Source organism: Pteropus alecto, unplaced genomic scaffold, assembly GCF_000325575.1.
Source record: "Pteropus alecto unplaced genomic scaffold, ASM32557v1 scaffold61, whole genome shotgun sequence".
In the NCBI taxonomy this organism is placed as follows: domain Eukaryota; kingdom Metazoa; phylum Chordata; class Mammalia; order Chiroptera; family Pteropodidae; genus Pteropus; species Pteropus alecto.
Genome location: NW_006434835.1, coordinates 19,176,044 through 19,187,612, shown reverse-complemented (window position 1 = coordinate 19,187,612; position 11,569 = coordinate 19,176,044). Strand labels below are relative to the sequence as shown.

At 51.5% G+C, this 11,569-nt stretch overlaps 1 protein-coding gene across 1 annotated transcript in view; it reads left to right on the top strand.

The window, feature by feature from the left end:
• Window positions 1-11,569, top strand: part of GALNT14 (polypeptide N-acetylgalactosaminyltransferase 14) — a 187,564-nt gene that overhangs the window by 138,665 nt on the left and 37,330 nt on the right. The window contains exons 3-5 of the mRNA XM_006910362.1: window positions 1,630-1,728; window positions 9,284-9,351; window positions 11,484-11,549. Of these exons, the coding sequence (XP_006910424.1) occupies window positions 1,630-1,728; window positions 9,284-9,351; window positions 11,484-11,549 (233 nt within the window). The remainder of the gene's footprint in view (window positions 1-1,629; window positions 1,729-9,283; window positions 9,352-11,483; window positions 11,550-11,569) is intronic.

The window sequence follows — 11,569 nt, the reverse complement described above, 5'->3', positions numbered from 1 at the left end:
TCCTCCGCGATCTTGTCAGTGGAGAAAGGAGGAAGGACATCGCTCCATGCAGAAGTAATGGAGTGAGCAGTGTCAGAGAGTTATGGCCACGTATGAAGCAGCAATTGCGAAAGGTCTTGAAGACTATGACGAGGAGTTTGTACTTCGTACATCAGGAGCCACTGGAGGGCTTAGAGCCAGGGCAAGGTCTGGGCAAAGCTGCATGGTGGACAGGACATGACTTCCAGGGCAGAGAGGCAAGGCAGAAAGATGGGTCGGAGTAAAGGCTCTCTGAGCCAGAGCCATGGGGATGAGAGAGGAGGGAGGATTCAGGGGGCCTGTATTAGGAGGGGCACAGGACATGACTTCCAGGGCAGAGCCTGGAGGCAGAAAGATGGGTCGGAAGGCTGCTGCAGGGACCCCAAAAGGAGTAAAGGCTCTCTGAGCCAGAGCCATGGGGATGAGAGAGGAGGGAGGATTCAGGGCCTGTATTAGATTCCTCTTGTAATTCTTGGCTCCTAGTGGATGCCTCAAGCCCACCCTATGCTCAGGTCCTGAGCAGAACAACCTACCTTTCTCGAAATAAGTTCTCTCATTCAGTGTTTGTTCTTGTAGAAAAAGTGTTCAGAATTCTCAGGGAGGTCAAAGGGACATCTGGCCACTTGAGGTTCTGAAATGTTTAGGCCACAGATTTCTTTGAGAATCTAGTGAAAACTATGGATCACCTCCCCGCCACCACCCCCCCCCCACACACAAATGCACATTTACATACTTGGTTTTGCAAATAATTTCAGAGGGCTCACAGTCTCCTTGAAGTCCATCCTGGGGTCTCTGGACCCCACATTAAAAGCCCCAGGCCTAGGAAGGAATTGGAAAATGAAAATGACTCTTCAAAAGTGTTGTTCACTTCCCTGTTTAATACCCCTCCCCATAATCGAACAGCCCCCATAAGAGCATGAAGGAGGAGGAAGCATTTACTCATTACCCTGGTGGGACTAGCCGCCCTTGGCAGGTTTATTTTCATTATCATAGTAATCTTCAGGCTGCAGGCTACAATATCACTTGCAGCAAGGTATTAAACAGAAATTACCCCAGGTATAATTGTCATGCAAAATGATCCTGGACACGTGGAAAAGAATGCTTTTCTCGGATGGGATGTTATTATTTATGCCAGGATTTGGGGGACTCTGCCTCTTTAAACATGTCAGATTTCGGTGTGGGGGCACAGGAGGTCAGGGGTCAGCATGGTGTGGTGGGCTGGAGCTCTGGCCCAGAACATGGTTTGGCCTCTCCTAAATGGACAGGCCCAGACTGGGGAGCAGAGCCCGAGACTTGGGGGTGGGTTTGTGTGGCTGCTAGGAACCGCTATGCTCTCACTGGGGCATGCAAGAAATCCCACATTTATGTTCTATATCTCAACTTCATTTGGCTCCGAGCCCATATTCCCCTGAGATGGTGGGAAATTCAGCTTCAGTCCTTCTCGGCTGGGTGAGGCCCTGGGGTTTTGCCCAGTGCTGTGCATCTGGGTTGGCCCCACTGGACACCAGGCATCTGTCCATGTTGGTGACCACTGCAATGCCCTTGGTTGTAGCTCTTGAGGTCTCCTTTGCCTTTAAAAGTCTGACTTGTCTCCTGCCTTTCCTTCCCCAGGTGCGCCCTGCTGGTATACTGCAAGGACCTCTCTCCCACCAGCATCATCATCACCTTCCACAACGAGGCCCGCTCCACCCTGCTCAGGACCATCCGCAGGTGAGACAGCCTTCCTGGTTGTTCACCCTCCGGGGCCAGCACTTGGTGAGGGCATGTCTGCTTGCTGGGGCTTCAGCCTCGTGATAAGAATATGAGGCATTCCTAACTACCTGCCAGGCACCGTTGGACTCACTCCACGTGCATCTACTCAGCCATGCTCACACTGCTGTGAGGGTGGCTCTTCTCCCATTTTAAAGGGGGAGAGACAGAGGCCTGAAGTGGCGGGTGACTTGCAGAAAGTCTCTGTGTAGAGTTCCTCTAGAACACGAGTTCTAATTTCACAGCTGACAAAGGAGCTGGGGTTCTGAGAGGCTGCGTACATACCCCACACCCAGCATCAGACTGGGGTTAGAGCTCAGGTCAGCCAAGTGCTGCCCATCCCAGCACCTGCCTCTCCACAGCCTCCCACATACTCCAGGGCCCATGGTGCACATCAGAGCAGCCTGACAGTAATGACGAATGTTTGCTTTCTCAGCCAGCGCCTCGTGTCCCAGCCCTGCGCCCTCTCAGGCCTCTCAGGCTCAGCTCCTAGTCTGGGCCATGACGTTTCTCTAATAGATGTGTCCTTACTTGTATGGCCTGTGGCCTACGTGGATTTTTGATGTGCAAAAATTCTAGTGACAGCCCCCAGTAGAACTTCCCGGTGGCCCTGCAGAGTTGTTTTGGCTCACTTCTCTCTGCCATGCTCCTTCCCTCCTCTGGAGCCCCTCTCCCCAGGCCTTCTTTCCCCCAAACCATCCTGCCCTCCCCCCTTCCGTACTCATTGGCATCTTAGATGGTGGTAACAGCAGCCACTGGTCACTAAGTCCCCTCATGTGCGGACACTTCAGCTCATGCTCTCAGCTGGGGATGTGGGAGGCCAGTGCTGCGCTCACTTCACAGCTGAGGAAATTAAGACTCGGAGATACTAACTCAAGGCCTTGTCGCTCCGCTGACAAGGGGGACGCAGGGCTCCAACCCTTGCATCTGACCCCAGTTCTTTTCAGCAGCCTGAATCGGACCAGGCAGGGAGGCATTCAGAACCCCTAGGGGAGGTGTTGGGGCCAGAGGTGCACCCAGCCATGCCTCCAGCAGAGCAAGGGGCCGGCCCTGGAGGGTAATTTTCATGGTACCGCCACTCTCCAGCACATGGCCTGTTAGAGCCCCTCCAGATCTGCTGAGTAGCCCATCTGGTGGTCTCCTGATCCCACAGAGAAGGAGGTGAGATCAGATGTGGGCCAAGGAGAGGACATCCAAGCACAGGGAAACTCCTTGTCATTTCCATCAATAAGCCACATCTTCCCTCTCTCCTTGCCGCACCCACTGGGTTGTGAGCAGGTGGGGAAGCTCCAGGTGACAGGGGAGAGTCAGCAATAGGCTCCCCCTGTTGGCAGGCACCAAGTCTTTAGCGCCACCTGTCACTCGTGATGAGTGTCCACTGTGCAAGGTCAGTGGGTCCCTTCCCTTAGAAATGCAGGGACAAACCTGTTCGAACACGTGGTCTTCAGCTCAGTGTTTCCCCTGTCCACAGGGACAGCTCTGTCTGCTTCGCAGATGTCCTTGGTGACTGGCTGGCTGGGTCCTTCTGCCAGTCTCTTGCCCTGTCTGCCCTGGCTTCTACATTCACCCCTCAAGCTGCCTGATTCAAATTTGATTTTCCAACAAGGCTTCAGCTTTTGACAAGAAAATGTGCAGAGTCACTGTCAGGTGTCACTGTGAGTCTCACGGTAGACTAACAAAGAACCTTTCTGATTTATAAACCAGTGTGGGTATGTGTGGGAGGAACAGGGATAAGCGGTAGTCCAGGTTATCTGGGTCTGTTTTGGTGAAAGGAGACCAGAGTTTCGGGGCCTTTCAGGCAGAGCAGGCACACAGGCGGCAGCGTATGGATCCCTAAGTCCCAGATTACACCACCGTTGCATAAGGCTATGTCTGGGCATGGCGGCCAGATGTGTCCATGAGGACACTATAGCTCCTCCTCACCTTCTAGGCTGGCCTCTCCTCCTCCTCCAGTCTTATGATGCCATGCACCTTCCTCCGCCTCAGAACACACACACGCACACGCATGCACACGCACACGCACACACACCATTAGGATCTTCTTCTGGGCTCCTTCTCAGTACATCTCCACTCTAGCACTTAATGCATTTTTCCCAGATGTCATCCTCAATGAACTCCTGTGGGGCAAGGACCGTATCTTATCCATCTCCTTCCAAACTTCCCTATGGCTGAGTTTCTTTATCAAGGAAAAGAAAGTAATCGTACCGACTGCATAGAGTTGCTTTGCGCTAATTCAGGGAAAGGACTGAGAACCGTGCCGGCAGAGTAAGCGCTTGATCAGTGTTGGCCATCTCTATATCTACACGAGCTAGAGAGCTCTCAAAAGAAAAGAGGCTATGGGGTACTCAAAGGGCCCCGCGCTTGGAGTCTGAAGACCTGGGGTCAAGTCCCTACCCTGTCACTCCCTAGCCTTATGACCCCGCACAGGTCACCAACCACATCTATAAAGACAGTAATAAAAGTATATTAGATGTTTCAAGTTCTATCACATTTCCTACAATAAACCTTCCTGTCAGGAATGTCTGTGACATTACCCTGGGACACTTGGGGGTCATTGTAATTTAATGTGGATGCCCCAGTCCCCCCAAGCTTCCCTAACATCATGTTAATATTCTTGAAGTCACTTCAGCTGTTGCCCTCAGACTCATCCCTTTCAGCTCTAAGATATATTTTTCCTTCTCTTCCAGCTGCTCCTCAATCTCTTTATAATAGTAATAATGATACTTTATAATAATGATATTAGCATAATATTATGCTGAGCTTTAAGCTACAGAACACTTCGCTTCAGTTGGAGCCCCATCTGGAGCCTGTGAGGTTGGGGTACACATGGTGACGGAGGCCCAGAGCCATGGGCTTGGAAGCACAGGAGCCAGGACTCAGGTTTCTGACTTCCTGGGTGGAAGTGGGGGCAGCTAGGGGTGCGGCCTCAACACCTCTGTCCACCAGCCTGATGGAGAACTGCCCCCAAGGCCCTGGTGACCTGCACTCCGGCAGGGGAGTGGGGCCCATCATCAGCGTACTTTTTAGAAGGCACCCATGGAGTGCCAGACTGCACATCAGCCTCTGCTGGGCGCTTTGCTGGGAACCCCATTGACCTGTTTCCTGCCTCTTAGGAATGTCCCACATAAGCCAGGCCCCACCTCAGACCCAAGTGTGATGCAGGAAAATAGCAGAATGGGGGCCTGAAAGCCACGTGTGAACAGATGGGTGTTTACACCATCATCGGGCGGGGTACATTTTAGAGGTGGAGGCAAGGAAGATTACTTCTGGAAACTTTCATAGCCAGGTATAATTTGTCTTGGGATGCTGCACCTCCTTCCACTAGCTCATGAGAAGGGACTGAATGAGGAGCACTTCCTAGCTTACGATGCCATTGATGAAAGGATCTTCTCCAGGGTATCTTTCATCTTTAACGTTCCAGAATTCTGATGGCTTTGTTGCCAGGCTCTCAAAAGGGGAGAATGCTCAAGGAACTGGAGGGGACTGTCTCCCTCCTCCTTTCCACCCAGCACTTGGCCAGGCCTTCGCCTCTGTCCATGCCTGCCCAGGCCCTTTGGCCCCTGACATCCTGAGTTACCTGGGGAACAGGGGGCTGTAAAGGTGCACGTGGGGGCACTTGGAGCCAGGCAGAGGCATGCTGGGGTGGGTGATGGGGGGAGGGAGAGAGAATCACAACCTAGATAAATTAAGAGACTTTGCTCACTAAAGGAGAGAGAAAACAAGCCCCAAAGAATAGTTCATCTTTGGTGTTGCAGTGGCCCCTGGGTATGTTGAGACCCAGGGCTGTCCCCCTCCCCTGGAGCACTCTTCAGCCTGACACCTCCATGGGGGCTCTGGAGCCTGCACGGTTGATACTTTATGTCCTGAGTCTTCTTACCAGAGACTTTTTTGAAAAGTCCTAGATTTAGAGGAGCAATTTCTCAGGTTAAGGTGGTCAAGAAATTGGGCCCTAGGGCCAGATTTGCCTGCTCTGCCCTGACCAGCTGTGTGACCCTGGGCAAACTCCTTCACATCTCTGCTTCGGTTTCCTTCTTTGCAAGAGAAAAGCTAATGGTAGTAACTACTTTGCATGATTGTGGAGAAGGGTGAATGAATTCAGGTAGGTAAAGGCCTTAAAACAGTGCCTGGCACCGAGTGAGCCTGAACAGGTGGCCACAGGTTTTATGAGGCACCTCCAGCTGGGTAGGCAGCAGTTTCCTAAGGCAGTCTCAAACTTGGGCAGGCACCAGAATGCCCTGGGGGGCTTGTTAAAAATGGTTTCTTGGCCCCCATCCCCAGAAATACTAATTCAGTAAGTCTTGAGTGGAGCCTCAAAATGCATTTCTAACAAGTTCTCAGGTGACGCTGATGCAACTGGTTCCGGGATCACGCTTTGAGAACCAATGTCATTATTATCAATACCCAGATTCCAAGAGCAACTGCTGTGTGCCAGGCACAGTGCTAAGTGGCTCTCGTGCAGCTGAGGAAGCTGTGGTGCTGGGGGCTCCGTGCTCACCGAAGCTCTGCAGCTGGTGTATGGAGGATGGGCGGATACAGAGCCTCAACGCAAGTCGGTCTAGCTCCAGAATGAGTCGACTTGTCAACCAGCCTTGAGTCTTCATTCAGCTGGTACTTAGGGAGCGTTTGATAAACGTTGCCTGCATATAGCAGCACGGAGTTCACAAAGCAATTTCAAATACATTTCCTCATTTCATACGCACAAAGGTCTGTGAAGTAGGTCAAGTATTAATATCGCTTGCCTTTACAAGGAAAATGTAATTACAGATGGAAAGGAAAGTAACCCAGCATCTTCTTCAGGGCTGCACAGCTCGTAGGTGGTGGAGGCCGCCTGGCCTCCCACACTGCCCATGTTGCCATGCCTGCTGCCTTTCAGGGTTCTCCGTGTGGGGCCCCACAGTTAGGGCAGCAGGCAGAAAGCAAACGGTGTAGATGCTCCCTGCACAGCATCTGCTCAGCTGTTCTCTGGCAGAGAGGTGAGCTGTTTATAGGAGATTCAATTCTAGAATAATTCCCAGGCCGAGTGTGACCTGGATATGCCAGTGGGGTGAGCACCCACTCTCATGCTGAAGCTGTGTAAGGAAAGGGCATTGAACAGCCGCGGGGTGGGGGTGGGTGTTAAGCAGGGAAGAGCATATGCTCATCTGGGCCCTGGGGAAAGGGGGGGTCGGCTTCGCTGTGGAGAGACAGGTGAGGTCCTTGCTGAAGAGCTCACGAGAGCGCAGGAGGGAGACCCGAGGAGCCACGGTGGGGATGGTGGGAATAGAAGTGGGGTATGCAGAAGGGGGGGCCCTGGGGGACAGGCCCCCTGGGCTGGCCTTGACCTTTCTCCTTCTTAGACACCCCAGGAACCCAGAGTAACTGCCCAGCTCAGGCCCTCCCAGCCTGGAGCCACTTTTACGGAGCCTCCACCATCACACCAATTGCTCTGATTAGAGGAGCGAAAACAAGCCAGGTGTTACCGGGGAATGGTCTAATTAGCACTTACTGCTGACGATTTCTTTTTTTTTTTCCTTTCTTTTTTAAACCCTGGACATTTTTTATTCACTAATCATCTCTCAGTTCAACCAGCACAGAGCCACACACGATTTACCTTTTGATGTTCTCAGAAGAGAACTCTTGAATTTCAAAGAGCCAGCAGGGATTTTGGGGAATCACATGCAGAAGCTGCAGCCTTAATCAAACCTCATTAGAGGGTATTCTTCAAGCAGGTTTTTTCCTCTCTTTCTGCCTCCCTCTCCCCCTCCCTCTGTGATTAGAGGGTGGGTTGTTGGCTTGGCATTTGTTTTCTCTGGGACCATCAGGTGAGGGTCTCCTCCTACCACCTCCTGCCCCTCCTGGTGCCAGCAGTGGGCTCAGGCCTTGGTGTTGGGCTTCTTCTCCACCTGACACCCGTGACCATGGTGAGAATTGAGGCTTCATAAATAAAAGTAGCTCCAGGCAAAGGTTCTGCTCTTGGAGAGTCTCCACAGCCTGCTTAGAAAGGTGGCTCACCGGAAACGCTCAGAATGGTCCCCCTGAGAGGAGGGTCGCGCAGAGAGCCTCCGCCACCACCCACATGAACCCCATCCCCAAAACACACACAGCCCTGGGCGCCCCATGGTGGCGGTGTGGCCCCGGGATGTTTCTGAGGACCCATGCGGTTTGGGGAGGTTTGGAAGAAGCAGGATCCAGCCATCTCAGTCGGCCCAACACCCAGAATAAACTGAAACCCAGCCTTGCGCTGGGGTTGCAGACCCACACACAGGAGGGTAGATGAAGTCAATTCAAAATTCATTAACGATGCACTAAAGTAGTGGTAATTGCTACCGCATTTCATCATTTAACGCCAGATTCCGTGCTGAGTGCTTTAGATACATTTTCTCCTTTAATTCTCCCAACAGCCCTGTGAAGAAGGTACTACTATTGTCATCCCTGTTTTACAGATAGGGACACTTTACTGCAGAGAGCAGTTAAGTAACTTGCCCAAGATTGCACAGCTTGTGGTAAGAAGCTGCTAAACCACAAGCTTCTGGAAGGCAGAGCTCACATACGCTTTGTTCCTCATCATATTCCCAGTGCCAAGCACATAGTAGGTGTGCACTAAATATCCCTGGAGGATATGGTTATAGGCCAGGGTGCTGTGCTGGACTCTGGCAGTACAGAGGTAACGCGGCAAAGATGTGACCTGCAGCTAGGGACGTAATCATCTAGAGGGACCAGCAAAAACCAACCCTCAGAATCAGGCAGCAATGAAAGCCACAGGAAGCCTCAGATACACACTGCTGAGGGATCCCAGAGGAGGAAGCAATTAATTCTCACTAAGTGGATTGGAAAGCTGTTAGAGAGGAAGTGACATTTGAACTGGTCCTTGTGGCCGAGGATGAGCATTTCAAGCCGTGTCAGCAGCAGGGAACAGGCTCTCAGTTAGAAATGAGCAGGATGTCTCCAGATAACGACACTGGGCTGGAGGAGGCTGGAAACGGGGGGGCTGACTCCAGACCATGAGAGGCCTTGAAGAGCATATGGAGGATTTGGGGTATAGATAGTGGGAGGCCGCTGAGGGTGGTTTTGTCAACTTATTTGTTTGCATCAGCAGGGAAAATCACACAATCAGATCAGACCTGTGCCTCATAGAGCTCACTCTCGGGGCCCCAGGAGGTCAGCCTGGGCAGGTCGAGGGTACTGTAATAAACCCAGCAAAAGAGGTGGAGCGCTTATAAGAGGTGAAAGTGATTCAAGTGACATTTTTGAGTCAAAACTACTCAGTTTGGGGCATTGATTTGATGTGGGGTTTCGGGGAGAGGGAGGGTCATTGTATTTCTGTCTGGGTGCTAGGCGGGTGGCAGTGGCATTCACTAAGAGAAAATAGAGTTCTATCCCAGCAACTCACAGGTGAGCAGTGTGACTGGACAAGCCCGAAAACTCGGCTGCTCCAAGTTTTCATTCCTCAAATGCAATGGTATCTATTTAAAACTTGGTTTAATACATATATTTGCAACTAGAAGTCATAATGATCTTTTCTCTTTCCATCTCACAGCATCTTAAACCGCACCCCTATGAATCTGATCCAGGAAATCATCTTAGTGGATGACTTCAGCAATGACCGTAAGGAACATTGCTCCTTTGCTCTGGAGACGCAAATGCCTGTTCTGGCTCCTGGGTAACAGGCAGAGGGAAGCCCATGGGTCTCTGGGGATGCAGGAAAGCCTAGGTTTGTAGTAGGAGCTGTGAGTGTCTGTGTGGGGCTAAAGAAGGAGATAAACCTTACCTTCGTAAACAACTTATTGAGTTCTTTGCTATGAGTCTTTGAGGACCTAAGCAGGTAAATTTAGCAGATTCTTGACTGTGCTGGTGTGTGTGTGTGTCTGTGTGTGTCTGTGTATGTGTGCATGGGTGTACTCATGCATGTGTGTTACTGCCCCCTAACCTACATTCCTGGACATGGCTAGGGAACTGAACCTACAAAGGATTGACCCTGGGACCTGGAGCCTAGAAGCAGCTCCATCACAAGAGATTCCGACTGGAATGCGTGATAATCTGTTAATCCGAGCTGAAGCTAACACACCCTCTTCCTTTTATTCCCATGGGAGGACTGGGCGGGCTCCCTTGGGGATTCCTAGTAGGACATCCCATCACTCGCCCATGACACAGTGAGCAGCTGCCTTCCAACCCTGGATCCTGCTGGTCTTCATCCCATCAAAGAGCATGGGTCCCATCCAAATTCACACTCCAAATCCACTTTCCCCAAGAAAAGCATGTAGGTGTTTTCAGACTTCTGTATGTTCAGTTTGACAGGTACGATAACTGTAGAAGCATTGTTAGATTTTAAGTATTAATAGTGCCGACAACTCTTTTGAGAGCCATTGTCCCAGCAGCCTGGATGCAGTTCCAGGAAGTCAACCACACTCAGGCAGAACCAGCTCTTCCCACTGACGAACCAGGGGAAGCAGGCAAGGGCCACCGGGGACAGTCCCATGTCCCAGGGGAGTGGAGTCTGTCCCCACCAGTGCTGGAGGCTGGGCGTAGGAACCACTGCCGTGCTGGGGTCTGCCATAGGACAGCTGGAAACCCACACCCGTGACACAACCTTGGAAGTAATGCATGGGTGGGTTGTGCACCAGGGCCAGAATAGTAAGATGGGGCTCTGAGTGCTGAAACTCAGTGATCTGATCTCTCTACCCTAGTGAGGAAGGGGATGGAGGTGGGGAGGCACTGGTCCTGCTGGGAGGTTGCCGGGCACTGAGGCTAGAGAAGGGAATGCCGCAGATTCACTTAGAAGCAGAACAGCCTGGTGGTTAGAGCATGGACTCTAAAGCCAGACTGCCCGGCTTCAAATCCTAGACCTATCACTCACTCTTACTAGTTAAGTGTGTTGGGCAAGTCACTGACCTGGCTGTGCTTTGGTTTCCTTGACTATAAAATGGAGATGATAATAATGATGATGATAATTAAAAATAATAATAATAGATATGGTTTATATATGTCAACACATTCAAAGTGCTTAGAATAGCTCCTGGCCCCGAGAAAGCCTCTGTAGAGTCTAGAGCCAAGCAGAGAAGCTAAGGATGATAAACTGATGAAGCACAAGCAGAACAGGGGGGTCACAATATGGGTTCAGAGCCAAGAGATGGGGAGCCAAAGGGGAGCTGCGGAAGCAGGCAAGCTAGGGAATGACGCTAGGCAAATGCCTAAGAGGGGTCCCTTGCCCTTCCTGGTGCATTTTCCTTGGGTAGAGTTGGACCAGCTCCATGTGGTGGAAGGCACTCTGGGAGGACCCCTTAACAAATAGGGTCTCCTGTATTAGGAGTCCATGGTCTGAAAGGAAACTCCAAAATTCATTTCCTCCATTCTCCGGCCTCCCCGCAGTTTTTTCCATATCCCACCGGAGTGAACAGGACTCTTATCTCATGCTTTGAATGATCTGTAGAAAAAGAGAAATGTCCCCAGGTGACAATGCCAAGAATTCCCATCCGGAAGTGTTTTTAGCAAGTATGCAAGTGCTACTGTGTGACTGACCTGCTCCCAAGAGGCCCCCTTGAGCCACTTTGCACAGATTGAGCCACGTTGTATATTGACGGCCATGGTCAGTCTGCTCTTCCCAAAGGTCACAAGCACCCTGGAGTCAAGATGGGGCTCTGCAGTTGGGAGTGGGGACAGCAGGCCGGGCTGCCTTACCTACTGTTCAGGTTCACCTCCATCCCCAGGAGCTCGCTTCACAAAACCTTTTATCTTTGCAGCTGATGACTGCAAAGAGCTCATCAAGTTGCCCAAGGTGAAATGCTTACGCAACAACCAGCGGCAAGGTGGGTCTGTGCAGCTGGGC